Source organism: Panthera tigris, chromosome A1 (assembly GCF_018350195.1).
Source record: "Panthera tigris isolate Pti1 chromosome A1, P.tigris_Pti1_mat1.1, whole genome shotgun sequence".
Classification (NCBI taxonomy): Eukaryota; Metazoa; Chordata; class Mammalia; order Carnivora; family Felidae; genus Panthera; species Panthera tigris.
Genome location: NC_056660.1, coordinates 109178706 through 109196435, shown reverse-complemented (window position 1 = coordinate 109196435; position 17730 = coordinate 109178706). Strand labels below are relative to the sequence as shown.

Sequence of the window (17730 nt, the reverse complement as noted above, 5' to 3'; positions counted from 1 at the left end):
TTACAAGTGCCAAGCCATGTGGAATGAGGCCCACCACCTTTCCACCCATCAGTTCCTTGAGATAAGGCCTGACCGAATGGTGAGATCTGTGGTTTCAACACCGGCTAAGCACAGTCACCTGAGGCTCTTTAAAAGTCCTCTCCCAGGGATGCCTGGGTGGCAGAGTCGGTTAAGCTCTCTACTCGATTTCAGCTCAGGTCATGATCTCATGGTTTCATGGGTTCGAGCCCCGCATTGGGCTCTGCACACTGACCGCACAGACCACATAGAGCCTGCTTGGGATTCTCCCTCTACTCTCTCGCTGTCCCTCCCCCACTCACATTCGCTTCATCTCTCTCAAAATAAATAAATAAATTTAAGGAAAAAAAGACCTCTCCCAGGCCTGGGAAAATACTGAATTACAGAGGGGCACAGGCATTTGTTTTTTCATGTTGTAGAAAAATGTCATAAATATGTACATGCCTCCACTTTCTTCATGGCCTCCACCACCACTAAAGGAGACTCAAACTTGGCAGCAGTTTCTTCTTCCCCTCCTCCAAGATTCTTTGAACTTTTGTCATAAAGAGCTAGGAATTCTTTTTTTTTTTTTTTTTTAATTCTTTTTTTCAACGTTTTTTTATTTATTTTTGGGACAGAGAGAGAGCATGAACGGGGGAGGGGCAGAGAGAGAGGGAGACACAGAATCGGAAACAGGCTCCAGGCTCCGAGCCATCAGCCCAGAGCCTGACGCGGGGCTTGAACTCACGGACCGCGAGATCGTGACCTGGCTGAAGCCGGACGCTTAACCGACTGCGCCACCCAGGCACCCCAAGAGCTAGGAATTCTTAATGCTCTCCAGTCAAAGACCGCCAGGTACACACCTGCAGTTGAACAAACTGCGTACATTGATTGCTGCAATGATGGGGAACACATGGCACGAGGAACCACTGGGCATCTCAGTAAGACACTGTTAGAAAGGACTTACAGGATTTGGGCTTGTGTTAGTGACTTTGGAGAGAGTTAAAGCAGCAGGACTTTTCTCAGTGTTTGATGCCTCAGGAAGGAGGAGTAATTCCATGATTGGGTGTAGCAATGAGTCCGATCTAGCAGGAGCAACAAGGAGAGTGAAACTAAATCTGCCATTGGTGAAGAAACAGCAGTCACTCATATTAGCCAGGACACAAGGATGTTTGGTCTTTTTTTTTTTTCTTTTAGTTTATTTATTTATTTTGAGAGAGCATATGCGCGCAAGTAGTGGAAGGGCAGAGAGGGAGAGGGAGAGAGAGAGTCCCCAGAAGGCTCCTCAGTGTCAGTGCAGAGCCCAATGTGGGGCTGGATCTCATGAACCCTGAGATCATGACCTGGGCCGAAATCAAGAGTCGGAGGTTTAACCAACTGAGCCCCCAGGCACCCCAAGTCATTTTTACAATGTGGACAATGTTCATGGATTGTCTGTGTTCAGATACGATTACAGAATGGTTCTGTTTTTGTCTTGACCCGTCATGGTTACAGATGGCCTTGTCTGATGCTGATGTCCTGTGGAATTGACTATGTGCAACAGGAAAACTATGAATGTCAGCTCAGCTCCTAGCAACACCGATGTCTAGCACATAAGACCAGGTCAACTTCCAGATGTCAGAAAAGGCAGAAGAGAGGAGTCAAGGACAGAAGTGGGTGGACAGGATTTCAGTTTTCTGGGAGGTAACTACAGAGCTTCTGTAGAGTGTGCAAGAGAAGTAAGGGAGCAGGAAGGTTGAGTGGGTTAATAAAAATTGCTGTGGACACTATGTCCACTTTGTGGTTTTCAATAAAGATTTTTTTTCCAATATAAAATTGAAAATACAAATTAAAAACTTGAGCAATTTTGAATTGGCTTTTAGTTGCTGAGATGTGTTCCCTCTATTGTAATATTGCTCTGCCACCAACCATGCGGATCAGGAGCTTAAAAGAGGAAGGCTTTCAAAGCCAAGAAATTCTGAGCCACTGTCTTATAGCCCAGGGCTCCAGTTCCAGCTAAAGCTGATGCCTCAATAGGGGTGGTGTTTGAAGAAGGAGCAGAGACAGGGTTGCCTGGATGGCTCAGTCGGTTAAGCATCAGACTTCAACTTTGGCTCAGGTCATGATCTCACAGTTCATGAGTTTGGGCCACCATTGGGCTCTGTGCTGACAGAGCAGAGCCTGCTTGGGATTCTCTGTCTGCGTCTCTCTCTTCCTCTCTCCCCTGCTCCTGCTCTCCCTCTCAATCTCTATCAAAATAAATAAACATTAAAAAAAAAAAAAAGGGGGGCGCCTGGGTGGCTCAGTCGGTTAAGCGGCTGACTTCGTCTCAGGTCATGATCTCGAGGTCCGTGAATTCGAGCCCCGCATCGGGCTCTGTGTTGACAGCTCAGAGCCTGGAGCCTGTTTCAGATTCTGTGTCTCCCTCTCTCTGACCCTCCCCCGTTCATGCTCTGTCTCTGTCTCAAAAATAAATAAACATTAAAAAAAAAAAAAAAAAAAAGGAGCAGAGACAGAAGGGCACAATGAGAAGCCAGGCTCAGGTGTCTGTTGTCTCCATTCCCTAGAAGATCCAAGCAGACAGAGTTCCTCAGTTTCCCAGTGCCACCACAAAGTGGTAGCTTTGATCCTTGGTCTGAATTCTGGGTCCTTGCTATTGCCACCAGCAAAACTTATCATTCAAGGATGCCAGGATGGAGGACACAGTCCCTGCCCTCAGGCACTGGAGAACTGAAAGTGCTCAGCAAAGGTCCCCTTAGTCCCTTCTAGGGATGGAGCATTTCTTGGCAGAGCCAGTAGTCACAGGATAGAGGTTTGTGAAGTAGGGACAAGGAAGGCTGAGGTCTAGCAGGGAGGAAAGCACTGCTATTGGCAGTGAATTTAGAGCATCTCTGAAGTCCGGAGAACCCCAAAGGCAAAGACTCCAAGCCTAGAGTGACCTCTATCCAAGCCACAGGAGACGTGCTTACGTGCAGCTCCTAACGGACCCACAGAAGGCAGCAGAAGCGAATACACAATGCACCCCCTGTGGTTCAGGAGGCTGGCCAGAGGGCCTAGATTAATGCGGGTAGTAGGAGAAATGGAGAAAAGGCGTGCAAAAATCGGAGATAAGAGCCTACTGTGGGAGTCAAAGAGCTGGACGAGTTTTGGAAATGGAGGATGTGGATGGAGGGGGAGAATTGGTCCAGGAGTAACTTAGCATCTGAACTGCACACAGGAGAGGAACAGAGACACCAGCCCCCCGGGCCGATGTGTTTACTCAGCTAAGCTTGAAAGGAATTGTGGCCGTCTGGTGCCCTTGGGGCCCGCTCAGGGGTTCCCTACCGAGGGGGCTGTCGGGACCCCCAGGGACCCGAGCCCGCGCACCACTGGCGCTGAAGACACGCCCGCCGGGTCAGGCGGCGCTGGAGGCGGACGGGCGAGGGCCGCGGTCGCCCTTCCTCCTCCCCTTCTCCCGCTTCTCCGGCCGGGAGTAGGAGGCTTGTGTCCGGCGGGGGAACGAGTGTCCAACCCCCGGGCCCGGGGCTAAGGCCGGAGAGCGGACCCCACGGGGTGGGGGGCGGGGAGCGGGCGATCCCGGGGGCAGCGCCGCCACTCTGCGCTCCCGCCCCCGGTGGCCGGACGTGGCACCTCCCCCGCGGCGGCCGGAGCCTGGAGGTGGGGTCGGGAGCCGGAGCCCGGGGCTCTGATGTCACCGCGCGGCCGCCGGCGCCCAGGAGCGCGTCTCGGGCTGGAGTTCAGGTACGCAGCGGGGCCGGCCGGCGGGATCCCCTTCCCAGCGGGGGCAGGACGCGCCCCGCGGCGGGGAGGGCTGGGGGGTGGGGCTGGGGCGCCGCGGAGCACCCGCGAGTCGTTAGTCTGGAGGTGTTCGCCCCGCGCCTAGTCTGGACTGCGCGGGTCGAGTCGGGCCCTGCGTGCGGGTACTTTTGCCTGAGCGGGCGGGGAGGACGCAGACACGGAGAGACTGAGGCTGCCGGGGGAGTGCGCCGTGTGGTCAGCGCACGCAGCGGGGTCTCTGTCCGCGACCCCCGGCTCCCGCCCTGCGGCCGCCGAGCCGCGGAACAATGCGGGTCCCCCTCGCCCAAGCTCCCGCAGTCTCCCGCACGGGTCTGAGCCCTCCTTCCCCAACGCTGCACTCCACAGGAAAGGCCCCGAAATGTGCCGGCCCGCGGCCATCGGCTCTCCCGGCATCCCCGGGGTCCCGCTATCGCGCCACACCGCGTGACTCTGCCGCCCCCTGCGGTCGCCAGGTTTGCGCCTCTCTCCCGCCTCGACTCTCCAGAGCTCGAAGCTCCAGGTATGTGGCCCGCCCACGACCGCGGCCTCCTCTCCCCGGGTGCAGCCAGCATCCCGCCTTTTCTGCGCGCGGCGCGGCGCGGCCCAGAGCTCGAGTCTCTGGGGACTCCATGTGGGCTAGAGCGACGGAGAGCGGAGGCTGCGCGGGCTGCACCATTGGGGCGGACCAGCCTGGAGAAAGGGCCCTCAGGGGATGGGAGAGCCCGCGGAACTTCCCCACATCTGGGGCGCTGGCATTCAAGACACGTCCCTGGACCCAGAAGCTCACTGTGGTAGGGACACTGCGGGTGCAGGCAGTGTCCCCACAGTGAGCCTAGTTCTGAGGGAAGAACCATCCGAGAGGGGCGGCCTGGACAGCCTCTCCATAGAGAGGTCAAATGTGAGGTGGCCTTTGAGATAGTGTGCTTTAATTCCTGGTCATCGTTGATCATGTGAGGTTGTCTACCCTTCTGGTCACCTTACCTGTATTGGTGAGGTTTGAGGAGCCAGAAAGCTGTCTTCATCTATTTCCCTAACATCATCTCACTAAAAACCTGAGTTGGCCTGCTTGCCTCGTCCGACCTCTCTGCTGAGGTCTAGACCCACATCCCAACTTCCCAGCTTCCCAAACTTGCTACAGACACTATAAAGCCCACAGGCCCCAGACGGAATGAGCACTGGACCCCTGGCCAGTCCCCATCTCAGCTTCTTCCTTCCTGAGACTGGCACCTCTACCTTCCAGGCCTCCAGCTCTGAACACTGAAGTCATCTTGGTCTCCTTTTCCTCTCTTGCTCTTTCATTCAGGGGATGAGTATATGTGACCTCAACCTGCTGGACCCCCATCTGGCAGTTTTCTAGCAAGGATTCCATGCTGCCTCCACCCCCACCCCCACCCCCACCCCCGGCTCTGGAGAGGCTAGGCAGAAGGCCTGAAGAGCTCCTTGAGCTCTAGGCTTTGGACTCCACTTCTATGTAGGTACTGGCTCTGCAGCCCCCACCCACGGCTGACACTAACGCAGGTGCTAGGGCTCCAGGGGTGCGGCCACCCCCAGCCACAGTGGCTGGCTGGACAGCAAGAGGCTCCTGCAGCCTATCAAGTGTGCAGACTCCTTGCTTTGTGTATTGAGACCCCACAACACACTGAAGGAGCTGCATCCTCATAGCACAGCAGTGAGCATCCTGCATGGTTATCAGTCTCCTGGGGCCACCGTTAGAAAAGTATCCGCAAGACAAGTTAAGGGCAAAAAGCAAACGTATGTGCACACAGTTTTATTTTCTTATCCATTTAAGCTGTTTTTATTTGGTGACCTCAGAATCCTCGGTGAACACAATAACTCACAAATAAGATAAAATTTTCAAGGCCTTTTTGGAGGAAACTTTTTTATATCTGAACAGTCACTGTTGCCTATAGATGCAGGAAGCCAACAGTGGACAGACATAGGTAGCATGAGTCAGAGAAAACAATACTCCCAAGCTGGAATCAGAATAGGAAGAGAGAGGGCTAGTGTCCAGGTGCCTAGGGTGGGTTTCCTAGAGGAGGTGACTGTCCTCACCGGAGCTGCTACTCAGAGTGGCTTCTGGTCTTCCTTAAGTCCAGACAGAGGAAACACTCTGCAAAAGAGGCCCCCAAACCTGAGCGTGAGGACCAACCTGCTGGGCTGGTCTTAGTGGGCATAAAGATGCCTCCAAGTCAGCAATGTCAAGATGCTCTGGTCCCAGGTCAGCTGACAGCCACTCCTGAGAACTGCCTCTGCCTTCTAGGAAACACCGTATCCTCACTCCTAACTGCCCCTACTGCCCGTGACCTGCACTCTGTAGCATCTGGGGCCTTGGGGAAGGGGGTGAAGGGTGACCATGAGTTCCAGTTTAGGCAGCTCAAATAAGTCTGCTTTTCAGTACCCGCTCCAGCTGCCAGTCACCCTCCTCTGCACCCCTTACCAAGCCAGCTCAGGCAAAGCAAGCCCTTCCCCTCCCCAAAGTCTCCAGAGCCCTTATGGAACCTCAGTTTCCCAAGACTCAATGCACACCCACTCAATGCAACTCCTCCCCACTCTCTCTTCTTGGCCCTGGGGAGGTACTGATTTCTGGCCTCTCCTGCTGCACCTGTGCTTGCCTGCTCTTTTTGCTCCTGATAATGCATGAGAAACCTGGGCAGTGGCAGTTGCCTCATTCATTCTTCCCCATTCACCAGAAAAGACAACTAGGGAGAGAAGAGTGGGCAGAAGCAGAGGAGCGCTCTTCCTTCTCCACCAAAGCCACCCTCCATGCACTCATTGCAAATCTACTCCTTTCCGTGCCATTCAACAACTATTTCTTTAACATCGACCTCATGCCAGGCACTGAGGGGACAGAGATGAGTAAGTGCAGAGCCTGTGCTCTGGAAGCTCAGGGGTTGGAATGGGAAGAGGGAATCAGAATTGCAAGTAAGCCAACAATTACATAGGGTGATGAGTGCTGTGTTGGGGGAAGCTCAGGACACCGTAGGCGGTCCCAAAAGGTCTGGAGACCTTTAAGGTGGTCCCAGTAGGAGGAGTAGCAGGACAAAGTCTGGGGTGTGAGGCTCCAAAGCAGAGACCATATTATTCTGGAATCTGCCAGTATTTTGAGAGGAGGTGAGGGTGACTGTTTCCCACAGTGGAGTTTGGGCTTTGTTGGAGGACTCAGGCAGTTGGGGGGGTGGTGTGAGGGTAAACTGACTTTCAGCAGGGTTTGCTTCTAGGAAATTGATTCTGGCTGCAGTAAGCTTGGAGGCAGGCCCAAATTCCAGGCAGGGCTCTGCTTCTTACCAGCCATGTGCCCCTGGGCAAATCATTTCCCCCTAAAAACCTCCATGTCCTCATCTGTAAAATGCAGATAGCAGTTATAAGGATCAAGATAAATATTTATATAAAGCACTGGGAACATAACTGACACAGAGGAGGAAGGGAGGCTGTGAAGCTGTCCCCACCACCTGACCTGGGTCTTCCCCCCCCTCCTTTCTTGGCTCCCCTGTGATCTCAGAACGTTCTTGACCATTGTTTATCAGGGAAAGATCACATGGAGAAGCTAACAAAGCTGGCAGGAAGCAGCCTGGGTGGGACTGGGTTGGGGAGGGAAGGAATATGGGTACATTCTCAGCGCTCCAGGAGGTGCCAGGGTAAAGGCGGCTTCGGGCCAGGAGAACCCCAGGAGGGAATGGGCCAGTTGCCAATTCCTTCCCCTGAGCTAAGGGAGAATAGTTAAGGCCCTCAAATTCCGCTCCCAGGGGCTGGCCCCACCGCCTATATCATCCCTGACCCGGGAAATGGCAGCACTAAAGATCCTGTGACCAAAGAGGGGATGTGTAAGCACCTGGCTGTCCCTGTCGGAGTGGCCAGCCTTTCCCGGCTCCTCCCCCACGGCGCCATCTGTGTTCTTCCAGGATCCACGGAGCTGGTCTAAGCACTCACCTGTGAGCCATGGAGGCCCTGGGGCCTGGGCGCGACCGCGCCTCCCCAGCCTCGTCCACTCGCAGCCTGGACCTGCGGCGGCTGTCCGCGCGCGCCGACTCGGCCTACAGCTCTTTCTCCGCGGCCTCCGGCGCTCCAGAGCCGCGCACGCCGTCGCCTGGAACCGACCTCCTCCCTTATCTAGACTGGGACTACGTGCGCGTGGTGTGGGGTGGCCCAGCCTCCGCCGCGCCCGCCGCCGGCCTTCGGGCGTCCCCGCAGCCCCGGCCCGCGGCCGCCGCGCGCAGTGGGCTGCGGCTCCCAGAGGTCCAGGGAACGTCGGGGCCGCTCAGCCGGCAGGCCACCCCGCTGCTGTTTGCTCTGGCGGCCGAGGCGGAGGCGGAGGCGCGGGCCGTCGAGCCGCCCAGCCCACCGGCCTCGCGGGCTGCCTACCGCCAGCGGCTGCAGGGCGCGCAACGGCGAGTGCTCCGGGAGACGTCCTTCCAGCGCAAGGAGCTCCGCATGAGCCTACCCGCCCGCCTGCGGCCAGCTGCACCCGCGCGGCCCCCCGCGGCGCACCCGCGCTCCGCCTCACTCAGCCATCCGGGCGGGGAAGTGGAGCCGGGGCGCTCTGGGGCTCCCTCGCGGGGACCAGTCGGCCGGGGGCGCCTAGCCACCCAGCAGCGGAAGTGGTGCTTCTCTGAGCCAGGGAAGCTGGATCGCGTGGGTCAGGGTGGTGGATCTGTGGGGGGATGTTCGAGTGACGCCAGCTCCAGCTCTGGCTTTGCCGGGCCCGAGCCCCAGGAGCGCAGGGTGCTGGCAGAGTTGGAAGATCACCAGATCAGATGGCTGCCTGAGACGCAGCCTCGAAGTACAGAGGATCCAGAACCGCGGTCCCTGAAGTTCGGTGACGCCCATAGGCCTTCCAGTCGGAGTCGGAGCGCTTCAGGCGAAGTCTTGGCTCCCTGGGGAGGTTCAGGAGGGGTCACGCCCGTTGTTCAGGTGTGGAAGATAGGCTGCAGGCTTGGGGTAGGGGACATCTGGGAAAATGAAAACTTGAGCTACATTTCAAGCAACTGTTTGCCTTTCCAGGTTGCTCCCCAAGGAGCAGAAACCCCCAGACTGTTGTTTCAGACCAAACTTCCCAGGTGAGAGACATGGACCACCAGGGGACCAGAAGTTGGAGAGAAGCAGTTTTCATAGCTCTTGTCCAAGAAAAGAGAGGGCCCATCACCTACCCTCAGTTTGGGCCTTCTGATTTTGTCTTTTACAAACGACATCCCTTACTATTCCCCCCACCTCCCGCTGTGTCTTCTGGTGCAGCACCAAGAGCTTCCTTTCTGGTTACTGTAGTCAGTGTGGGGTCCCTTCCTCCAGGTTCCTGACTCAGAAGGAAGCTGCAGTGTTGTGTCCTGCCGAGTGCCTCCAGAGCAGTCCTGCAGACCGTGAACAGAGGGTCTCAGAGACATGCCTTGGGTCTGCTCGACTCCCTTCCCTTCCTGATGATGAGGTTTTCCTGGAAGACGTCCCCTTGGTCAGAATGAGATCACCTCCAGACACCCATGTGCCCACAGGAAACCCAACCAGGTGAGTTGCCTCTTGCTTCCAAGCTGAATGAGATACCTCTTTCCCACACATAACAACAAAATTCTAGAGGGGAATGGAACCTTCTCCTAGCTGGAGCCTGGCAGCCTGGCTTGTGGGGATGGAGACAGGTGGCCCTTGGAGGCCAGTGCTTGTCTTTGGACAGAGTTTTTTCTTATTCAGTGTCTCTTCCACTTCCAGTGTCCATGTCTCTGACCAGCAGTATGAAACCAGCTTGGGCCAGGGGGTTGACCAAGCTGGAGTCCCCCCAGAGCACCCCCTCCATGAGCACCCAGAGACTGCAGGGGCAGATGACAGCTGGCGGAGAATAAATGGTTCTGTGAGCATTTCCAGGACTACATGCTGTAGCCCCCCTGGGACTGCAAATGGTGACATTCCAACCTTCAACCCCACTGGACTGCTGACCATTGACCCACTTGCAGCTACAGACCCCCTCAAACCTCTTCCAGTTGATGCCCTGGAACCTCCAGGCAACAGTACCCCAGGTGCTCCTGGCCATACTGCCCTAGCTTGGGGCACTGGCCAGCCTGTTTCCAGGCCAACATGGTGCAGTCTGCGCCTTGAGGAGCTGGTTCAGGAGCTGGCCAGACTGGATCCCTCTATGAGTGACATACTCACTTCCTGTCCCAGTCCAGAGCCACCCCTGGGTCTGCTAGATGGGCTGATTCCTTTAGCTGAGGTCTGGGCTGCGATGAGGCCAGCCAGTGAGGAGGATGGAAAGGACGCTGTTGGTACTCCTGAGCCAGGGTGAGTGTGGGGGGTACTAGGGACTAGGGGGATTCTAAGTCCCTGCACTCTGGTGGGTGGCGGGAAGGATAACCCAGGGAGCTCTGGTTTTGTACCCATGTGCTATCTATTTAGCTCCAGCCAGCTCCGGCCAACTTCTCAGATGAGGTCTGAAAACCATACCACCCACCCTGTGCCTGACCAACCCTGTGGTCAGGGTCTCCCTGATCCAAACAGCATCGAAGCCAAGAAAGTGAGTGTGGAGGGGCTGGTGGAGATTGGGTGGGGCAAGAGCCCAGAGTATGGGCTAAGAATTCAGAGTCTGGCCTCACCTTTAAGTACCCACGCCCTCCCTGCAGATGGAGCTAGCCAATCTCCTCCAAAAGATGCTGCGGGACCTTCAGGCAGAACAGGAGCGGCTGCACCGGGTGGCCCAGGCTTGGGCCAGGCGCGGGGCTGCTCTGGAGGCCGCGGTGGGCCAGACCTGTGCACCCCGCGACCTAGAGCGGTTCAGCAGGTTCATGGCCGACCTAGAGCGCGTGCTTGGCCTGCTGCTGCTGCTGGGCAGTCGCCTGGCCCGCGTGCGCCGCGCCCTGGCCCGGGAGGGCGCAGACGGCGACCCAGACGAGCAGGTGACAGAGGTTCCGGCCGGCCGGGGGAGCGCGGGGTGGTGAGGGGCCTGCCGGCTTCTGGGACCATCCTGGGAACCACGGCGCCATCTCCCTGCTTACGGCACGCTTTCCCTGCGGCTGCAGGCCTCTCTGCTGCAGCGACTCGGTCTCCTGAAACGGCAGCAGGAAGACGCCAAGGAGCTGAAGGAGCACGTGGCACGGCGCGAGCGGGCCCTGCGGGAGGTGCTGGTGAAGGCCCTGCCCGCGGAGGAGCTGCGCGCCTATCGCGCCTTGCTGGCGGGCAAGGCCGCCGTCCTGGCCCAGCAGCGCAGCCTAGACGAGCGGGTCCGGCTCCTTCAGGACCAACTGGACGCCGTCAGGAGCGACCATGGCCGTCGTCCCCTGCCTCCAAGGATGACCTTGCCCCCAGAGACCCGTTCTCTAGATAAACCGTCCTTCCCTCCGCCCCTCATCTAATTACAGGCAGTGGGGGTGGGGAGCATTTCTCTGCGCCTCACCGAGTAACTGGGGGTGACGCTTGTTTACTCGGTGCTTTTCCCTTGGGACGGGGAAGACCCTGACCGGGTCTTCCCAGAATTCTTCTAAGTGTTTTCATGTGGTCTTACCCAAGTCTTGTGAATTATTTGGTAATTAATTTATGGATTTTTACAACTGCAGTATTTCCCCTTTTTGTGATGAGAGACTCAGTCCAGGCTGGTTGGAGGGAGAGGAGACAAATTAGAGGAGCATTTAAATTTAAGATGCAAAACGGTCTTTTTGCTTGTCTTTTCTTTCTTTTTCTTAATAATAATTGATATGAGAAATGTGTGTCACCTGGAGGGATCTTGTTTACAGACCATGGACACCAGCCTTGCCTGAGTAGAGCAAAAGAGGGATTTGTTGGAGGGCATCAGTCAGGTGTGGGAATCCCTAGGAAGACTATACAGGCTTGAAACTGGTCTCCACCAAGGGAATGCTGGGCCCTCAACTCAGTTGCCACCAGTAATCCTTCCCAGTTCTGGTGACTGCGTCACTACCACAAAAGCCTAGGCCTGATTGGCCGAATCCAGGTCTCTTTTGCTGGGTTTTACCTTAAGTTGAAGGTGAGGCACGAGGGCCCTGGAAACCTAGAATGTGGGGGCTGAGGACCTGGAGAGGCAGCTGAGCTTGTATGCTAGAGAGGCTGGGGTGGGGGTGCCTTGGGGTTGGGAGTGGGAGGAAGGTGCTGGTGTGGAACGAAACAGAGGACACATACTCCCCTCCTTTTGCGCATCAGCCCTGTGTACACAGAATCAATGTTAAGTTCTCAAATATACATGTGAGAATGTGCTTTAGTATTTGCAGCTGCAAACGCCAGGGCTGAGAACATAGTTCATGCAAATGTTTGGTGTATTTTTGGAAGCTGGGCACACTAAAAGGCATGTGTATGTGTATTTAAAGCCAACTGACCCCAAAGTGAGAAATCTCTGCTTCTGGGCTTGTTTTGTGATGCGTATTGTCACTAAGTGCAACTGGTTGGGAATTTTAAATGGTCGTATTCATAACAAAGCATTAGTTATAACAGTCGGGCTATTGAGCATAGAACAATGCTAACATTGTGCCTTTTTATAAAAAACATATGGGGCTCCTGCTGAGGCAGTTGTGGGTTCTAACATTATGCTTTGCTTCTCTCCTTTGAACACTGTGGGCGGGGCCTCCGCTCCAAAGTCCTCTGCCTAGCAGGGCAGCTCGCTTTGAAATAGTCTGGATGGAATCTACTTATTTCTGCCTCTTGGCCCGTAGAGTCCCCACTGCATTCTCCCATTGTGATACTCTTAGAAAAACACTTAACAGTCATCAGGCCAACGGAAATTGTGTACTTCAGACAAAGCACTTCCAGCCCAGGATGGGCTTGAGGAGCAGTGCCTGTCATTGTTCCGTTTAACTGCACTTTGGTTCTGTCTGGGTTTTTCCACGGAGAGTTATGAGGCTCCTGTGCTTGTCTTTACCAGATGGAGAGTACGGCCACACCTCCTGCACTCATCTTTCCGTTTTGCCTCTGTCTTCTTTCTCCCTTTTATGCCCCTTCCACACCGTTATTCCCTCAAGGTGCAAGAAGGTGCACTATACATGTTCAGCACTGGCACCACAGGCTAAGACTTTTAGCGGTGCTGTGTGAGCGGGCGCCAGAAGGCCGGTGAATTCGACCTGCCGGGGCGCTGCCAGCAGAGGGCACTGTTCTCCTTGTGATGAAGGCTACCTGTATTTCATAACGCCTTGTCTGCAGCTAGCAGGACTTCTGGGCTAACCACAGGGGCTTTGCCTTCCCTGCTGAGCAGTGCTCGTTAGGCCTGACGGCTGGACCTGAGCCTTTTTGCTTCTGTCGGAAAGGAATTCTGGCCAGCCACTGGGGCCTTCATTGGAAAGTTGTTGGTTAATGAGAAGTGGGGAGCAGGGAAGCCATGGGTGTTGATATCGAGTTATCAGTATCAAAAAAGAGCCTTACTTAGTCCCCCGGGGTGGAAAAGAGGGTTTCATGGGTCTCTTTTGGGGGTTCTGCCTGTGTCTTTTTTCTTTTTTTTAACGTTTAGTTATTTTTGAGACAGAGAGAGACAGAGCATGAACAGGGGGGACAGAGAGAGAGAGAGGGAGACACAGAATCGGAAGCAGGCTCCAGGCTCTGAGCCATCAGCCCAGAGCCTGACGCGGGGCTCGAACTCACGGACCGGGAGATCGTGACCTGAACTGAAGTCGGACGCTTAACCGACTGAGCCACCCAGGCGCCCCTGCCTCTGTGTCTTTAAGCCGTCAGCACACACACCTGCTCGCCCCCAGCCCCGCTGCCTGCGGCGGTGTCCCTGGTTTTTTGCAGAGGGGCAGGCTTCGGCTGGCGTTGTTGCTAGGCAACAGCAGTCCCGCGGCCGCCTCCCCAGCTCCCCCAGCCCCGCCCCCGCTGCGCCTCCTAATGTGGATTTAATTAGTGTACTTTTTACCTTCAGACTGTGAATTGGAAACGGAATAGGGAAGCAGCGTTCCTCGGCGCCCCAAACCGGCGCGCAATCTGTCTGGAACAGACTGCTCTGCATACGGCGTACCTCCGGGAGCGGCTGCTGTAAACCTCAGGGATCCTCTCGGGAGCAAATCACCTTGCTATTCATGCACATGTAAATCAGAAGCTTGTGAGGGATTTAGGTCAAAGGTGGTTGAGAATTGCAGAGAGAAGAGACGGAAGGGGAATGTGGGGGCAGAGGGAGGAGGGGCAGGAGCCAGCAATTGCTGTAAAGCAATCCTCTCAACGCCCCCCACCCCGGTAGTGTTACCATCTCAGGCTGGCTACAGTTTAGACCATCACGGTAGGGGGTTTACCTCTTGTTGCAACTTAAATCAGCACCAACTGCCCTCTAGGAAGACTCCCCCCCCCCCCCCCCCCCCCCCCCCCCCCCCCCCCCCCCCCCCCCCCCCCGCCGCCAGGAGATATCTGGACAAATTCCAACCCTTCCTCCCCACCCCCACCTGCCCGACTTGTTTCTCCATCTCTTCCTTTTTTCCTCTTCCCTGTAGTAACACCTGAGGCCACCTCTGCTTCACAGGCTCAAGTCCAGAGATGTGGTAGTTCTGGAAGGGTAAGGCCAGGATAGAGGTTCAAGGCAAAAAGCTATCTGGAGAACCATAAAGAGTCTATTTATGAAACCGTTTTAAAAGGTCAAATAATTTCTTCCAGGAAAAGGTGAAAAAAAAAGGGGAGGGAGCGGAGAATATGGGTCCTGGGTGGTCCCAGCTTTATAATTGTGTTGAGAAGTGCTTTCAGTCCAGCTGGCTGAATGACATCTGGTTAGGTCTGGAAGGCGGGGTTAGGGATGCTAGAGGAATGTGTATTAAGAAAGACATTGTGGTATCTATTTTTAACTAAAGTGATATCATACAGAACATGAGATAATCTCCTTTTGGTGGGAATATTTTTCCCACCAGCTGCCATTGTTACTTATGTATACAGATACTAACATGGTAAAAGAGTGCTGATCATGTAAAGCAAAGCCACAAATCAGAGCTATTTGGTTTTGGAATGCAGCCAGATACCCCTATGGGACCAACTGGGCACCCCTGGTGATATTTCAGGATGGTGTTGCAGTTCCCAAGGAGCTATACCTACTTCTTTCCTATGCCCCACCCTCCTCACAGCCTGTAGGATAGGTACAGCCAGTCTTATGTCCCATGAAGGAGGGAGACAGAGTTTGGAGAATTAGGTGATTTGCCTAAGGTCACTAGATGAGTAAGGGCTGAGATAAGACCACCTCGCTTTTCTGCAGCAGGACACTGTGATGGAAAAGAGCACCAGAAGGCCATCCCTTTCTGACAGTCACTAGCTGTGAAGCCTGGACAAGATACTTACAATTTGTTGTGGTGTCAGTTTCCTTGCTTTAAAATCAAGATACTAACAGAACATACTTTATAAGGTTGAGGTTAATACTTGTGCAGTGGTTACAAGCATGCTGGTGCTTAATAAATGCAAGCCATATGTATATCACCACATATACCCTGGTCTTCATTAGATAAGGGAGACACGTTCAAGAACCATCCCCAGCCTCCCTGAAAGGAAGTGTAAACCTTTATTTAAAAGCTTGCTCTGGGTGACTCATACACATCTATATCAATGATCAACTTCTCCTGCATTAAAAAGAGTGATTCTTTTCCCTGTGATGATTCTAGCCAGCTAAATTGTCTTAACTTATAAGCAACATTTATTTATTTATTTATTTATTTATTTATTTATTTATTTATTTATTTAATGTCATTTGTTGGCAATACCCCTCACAGGTATACCTCCTGCTAGGCAATATATGTTACTTGAAAACTTTCCATATGCATATCAAAGTGTAATTTCCTACTGATTTACTCTATAGTTTTAGAAAGTCTTGACCTGTAAGGAAAACACACTGGTTTTTAACCTGTTTTAGGCTTCTTGATCCTGAACTCCTGCCAAATGTTTTACTTCACTTGGAAGGCTTGCAGCATGCCCTTCTGAAACCCAAAGATTCTTCTGGCAGCTTAAGTAACCCTCCTCTGATTTGAGTGTGCAATAAACATTAGTTCCTATTATTACTACTTTGCTGGTTTAGATTTTGTCTTTCTCCAGGCAGGTCATACCTGTGTTTGTGACCTTTGTTATACTTTTTCAGTCAAGCCTCTCTTTTACCATAGAAAATCTCTAATATTTTATTCCATCTTCTACACCTTCAGCAACTGAGATTGCTATAATTATTGCCTCCCACAATTTTTCTGCAGAGGCAGATTTAATTTGCATTTTTAAATAATTTATGCAGTTTAGCTAGAGTTCCAAGCAAGGAAGGTAGAAAGGGTCAGATTAGAGCCTACATTCATCTATTTTTTTTTTTTTTTTTTTTTTTTTTTGGTAACTGTGTATGGCTGATGCCTTTATTTTGCAGATCAATTCAAACTCTTTCAATAATAGAATGCCAGGAAGAGAATGAAGAGAAACTGAAGAAATTTAGATTAGAAGACAGAAAAATACAGTAGCAAGAGCTGTAGAATGTTGAAGGGGAGTGCATTATCACACAAGCAGGAACAAAATGAGAGACTTGTTTATTTCATTGCTTAAATCAAAACATTCCATTAAGGATTGCCTTAAATAATGTCAGATGCCTCACTGATATATATGGAAGGGGGGAGCCGCACTCTCCTCTGCCACAAGAACTATTTGATAGAAGTAATGACATGCAGACACAATTCGCAAAAGCAGAGCATTACCACAATAAGATATACAAAAAGGCTGGTTGAGCAAATAGATTCCCCATCTTTCAAAGACAAAAAGAGCCACTATAGTTACAATGTGTTGAGCCTGGGACCTCTTGGTGATATCTACAAACCTTCGCAATTATAGATGTGAGCAAATGTCTGGGGAAGTTAGGCCATTCCTCTAAGTTCACTGAGCAAAGAAATTCTGCATTTGCTATTTTGGAATAAGTTGTTTGCTTTCAGATGGCTTTTATGATTATTTATCTTTGACAGAGAGAGAGAGAGAGACAGAGCATGAGTAGGAGAGGGGCAGAGAGAGAGGGAGACACAGAATCCCAAGCAGGCTCCAGGCTCTGGGCTGTCAGCACAGAGTCAGACGCGGGGCTCGACCCAGGCTGAAGTCAGACACTCAACCTACTGAGCCACTCAGGCGCCTGCTTTCAGATGGCTTTTAAAGATGGATATAACATACTTTTTGTTTTTATAGAATTTTCACATAAATTAGTAGCTCTTTAAGTGTACCCACTATTATTTAACCAGTTATTTTTCTGGTGTAATGCTATGACATTTTTTTCTTTGAATATTTACGTACTGCATCGAAAGGCTCAGCCAGATTTGAAAAACCAGATTCAGGAACATGGCACAATGGTGCATTCACAAATAAATCACACTTAAAAAATTAAATATTCATGCCAAATCAAAAAAATCACCCACCAGTGCCAAAGACATTTTGTATTTCATCATAAAGACAACCACAAATTAAAAGTATTTGCCAAAATGCCTCTTTCTCTCAGTTAAATCATTCTTTCTCCCAAGATGCACTTGCTTCCTAATATTTAGCATTCACAACACAACTGAAATTAATTACATTCACAATGGTCACATTCTGTCTCCAAGACTCTCTAGAATCTTGAACGCCTAAAATGAGGTAGGTAAAGGTTTAAGGGTTTTGTTGGTTGGGACTAATTTCCTTTAGATCTTGATCATCTGTTTTTTAAATAGAACTCCAAAATATTTAGCAAAAGATTGAAAATGAGCATTTTGCCTAAAAATGGAAAAATATAATTTCAAAAGGCTATTATGAAAATTGTTTTACCTCATTTCAATTTAAAAATAGGATAAAAGCATCAGATTACAAAACCACTCTGTATCTTAAAGCTCACAAACTATCCAACACCACACAACATTTAGAAACCCTTGCTCTAGTTCTGGCTTGGGAGTGTGTGGATGCAGAGGTCCGGGTAACTCATGCAGGGGCCCTTAACTTCTGATCCTAAAATTCAAGTCTCCCAAGTTCAAGCCTGATTTCTGGAATTTGTTATAGGTGGCGCTCTCTCAGATCTTGATTCCCATCTTCGCAGACAGACCAAGCTTCACGCAGAAGCTAGAGGCGTAG

At 52.4% G+C, this 17730-nt stretch overlaps 1 protein-coding gene across 2 annotated transcripts; it reads left to right on the top strand.

Moving 5' to 3' along the window:
* Positions 1–4126: 4126 nt before the first annotated feature.
* Positions 4127–12051, top strand: SHROOM1 (shroom family member 1). Of its 2 annotated transcripts, none has more exons than XM_042958944.1 (8): positions 4127–4273; positions 7653–8661; positions 8752–8807; positions 9037–9246; positions 9445–10011; positions 10132–10243; positions 10350–10622; positions 10746–12051. In XM_042958944.1, the coding sequence occupies exons 2-8, from the start codon at positions 7690–7692 to the stop codon at positions 11076–11078; spliced, it is 2523 nt and encodes an 840-aa protein (XP_042814878.1). In that variant the 5' UTR covers positions 4127–4273; positions 7653–7689; the 3' UTR covers positions 11079–12051. The 2 variants fall into 2 exon arrangements, with proteins under 2 accessions (XP_042814878.1, XP_042814869.1); XM_042958935.1 differs by having other exon boundaries at positions 10126–10243.
* Positions 12052–17730: the final 5679 nt, after the last annotated feature.

Bases quoted from the DNA above. Each gene is read 5' to 3' on its own strand.
- SHROOM1 (XM_042958935.1), top strand. From the start codon at position 7,690: ATGGAGGCCCTGGGGCCTGGGCGCGACCGCGCCTCCCCAGCCTCGTCC. The intron at 8,662-8,751 runs GTGTGGAAGATA...TTGCCTTTCCAG, and splicing joins GGGTCACGCCCGTTGTTCAG to GTTGCTCCCCAAGGAGCAGA. The intron at 9,247-9,444 runs GTGAGTTGCCTC...TTCCACTTCCAG, and splicing joins CCCACAGGAAACCCAACCAG to TGTCCATGTCTCTGACCAGC.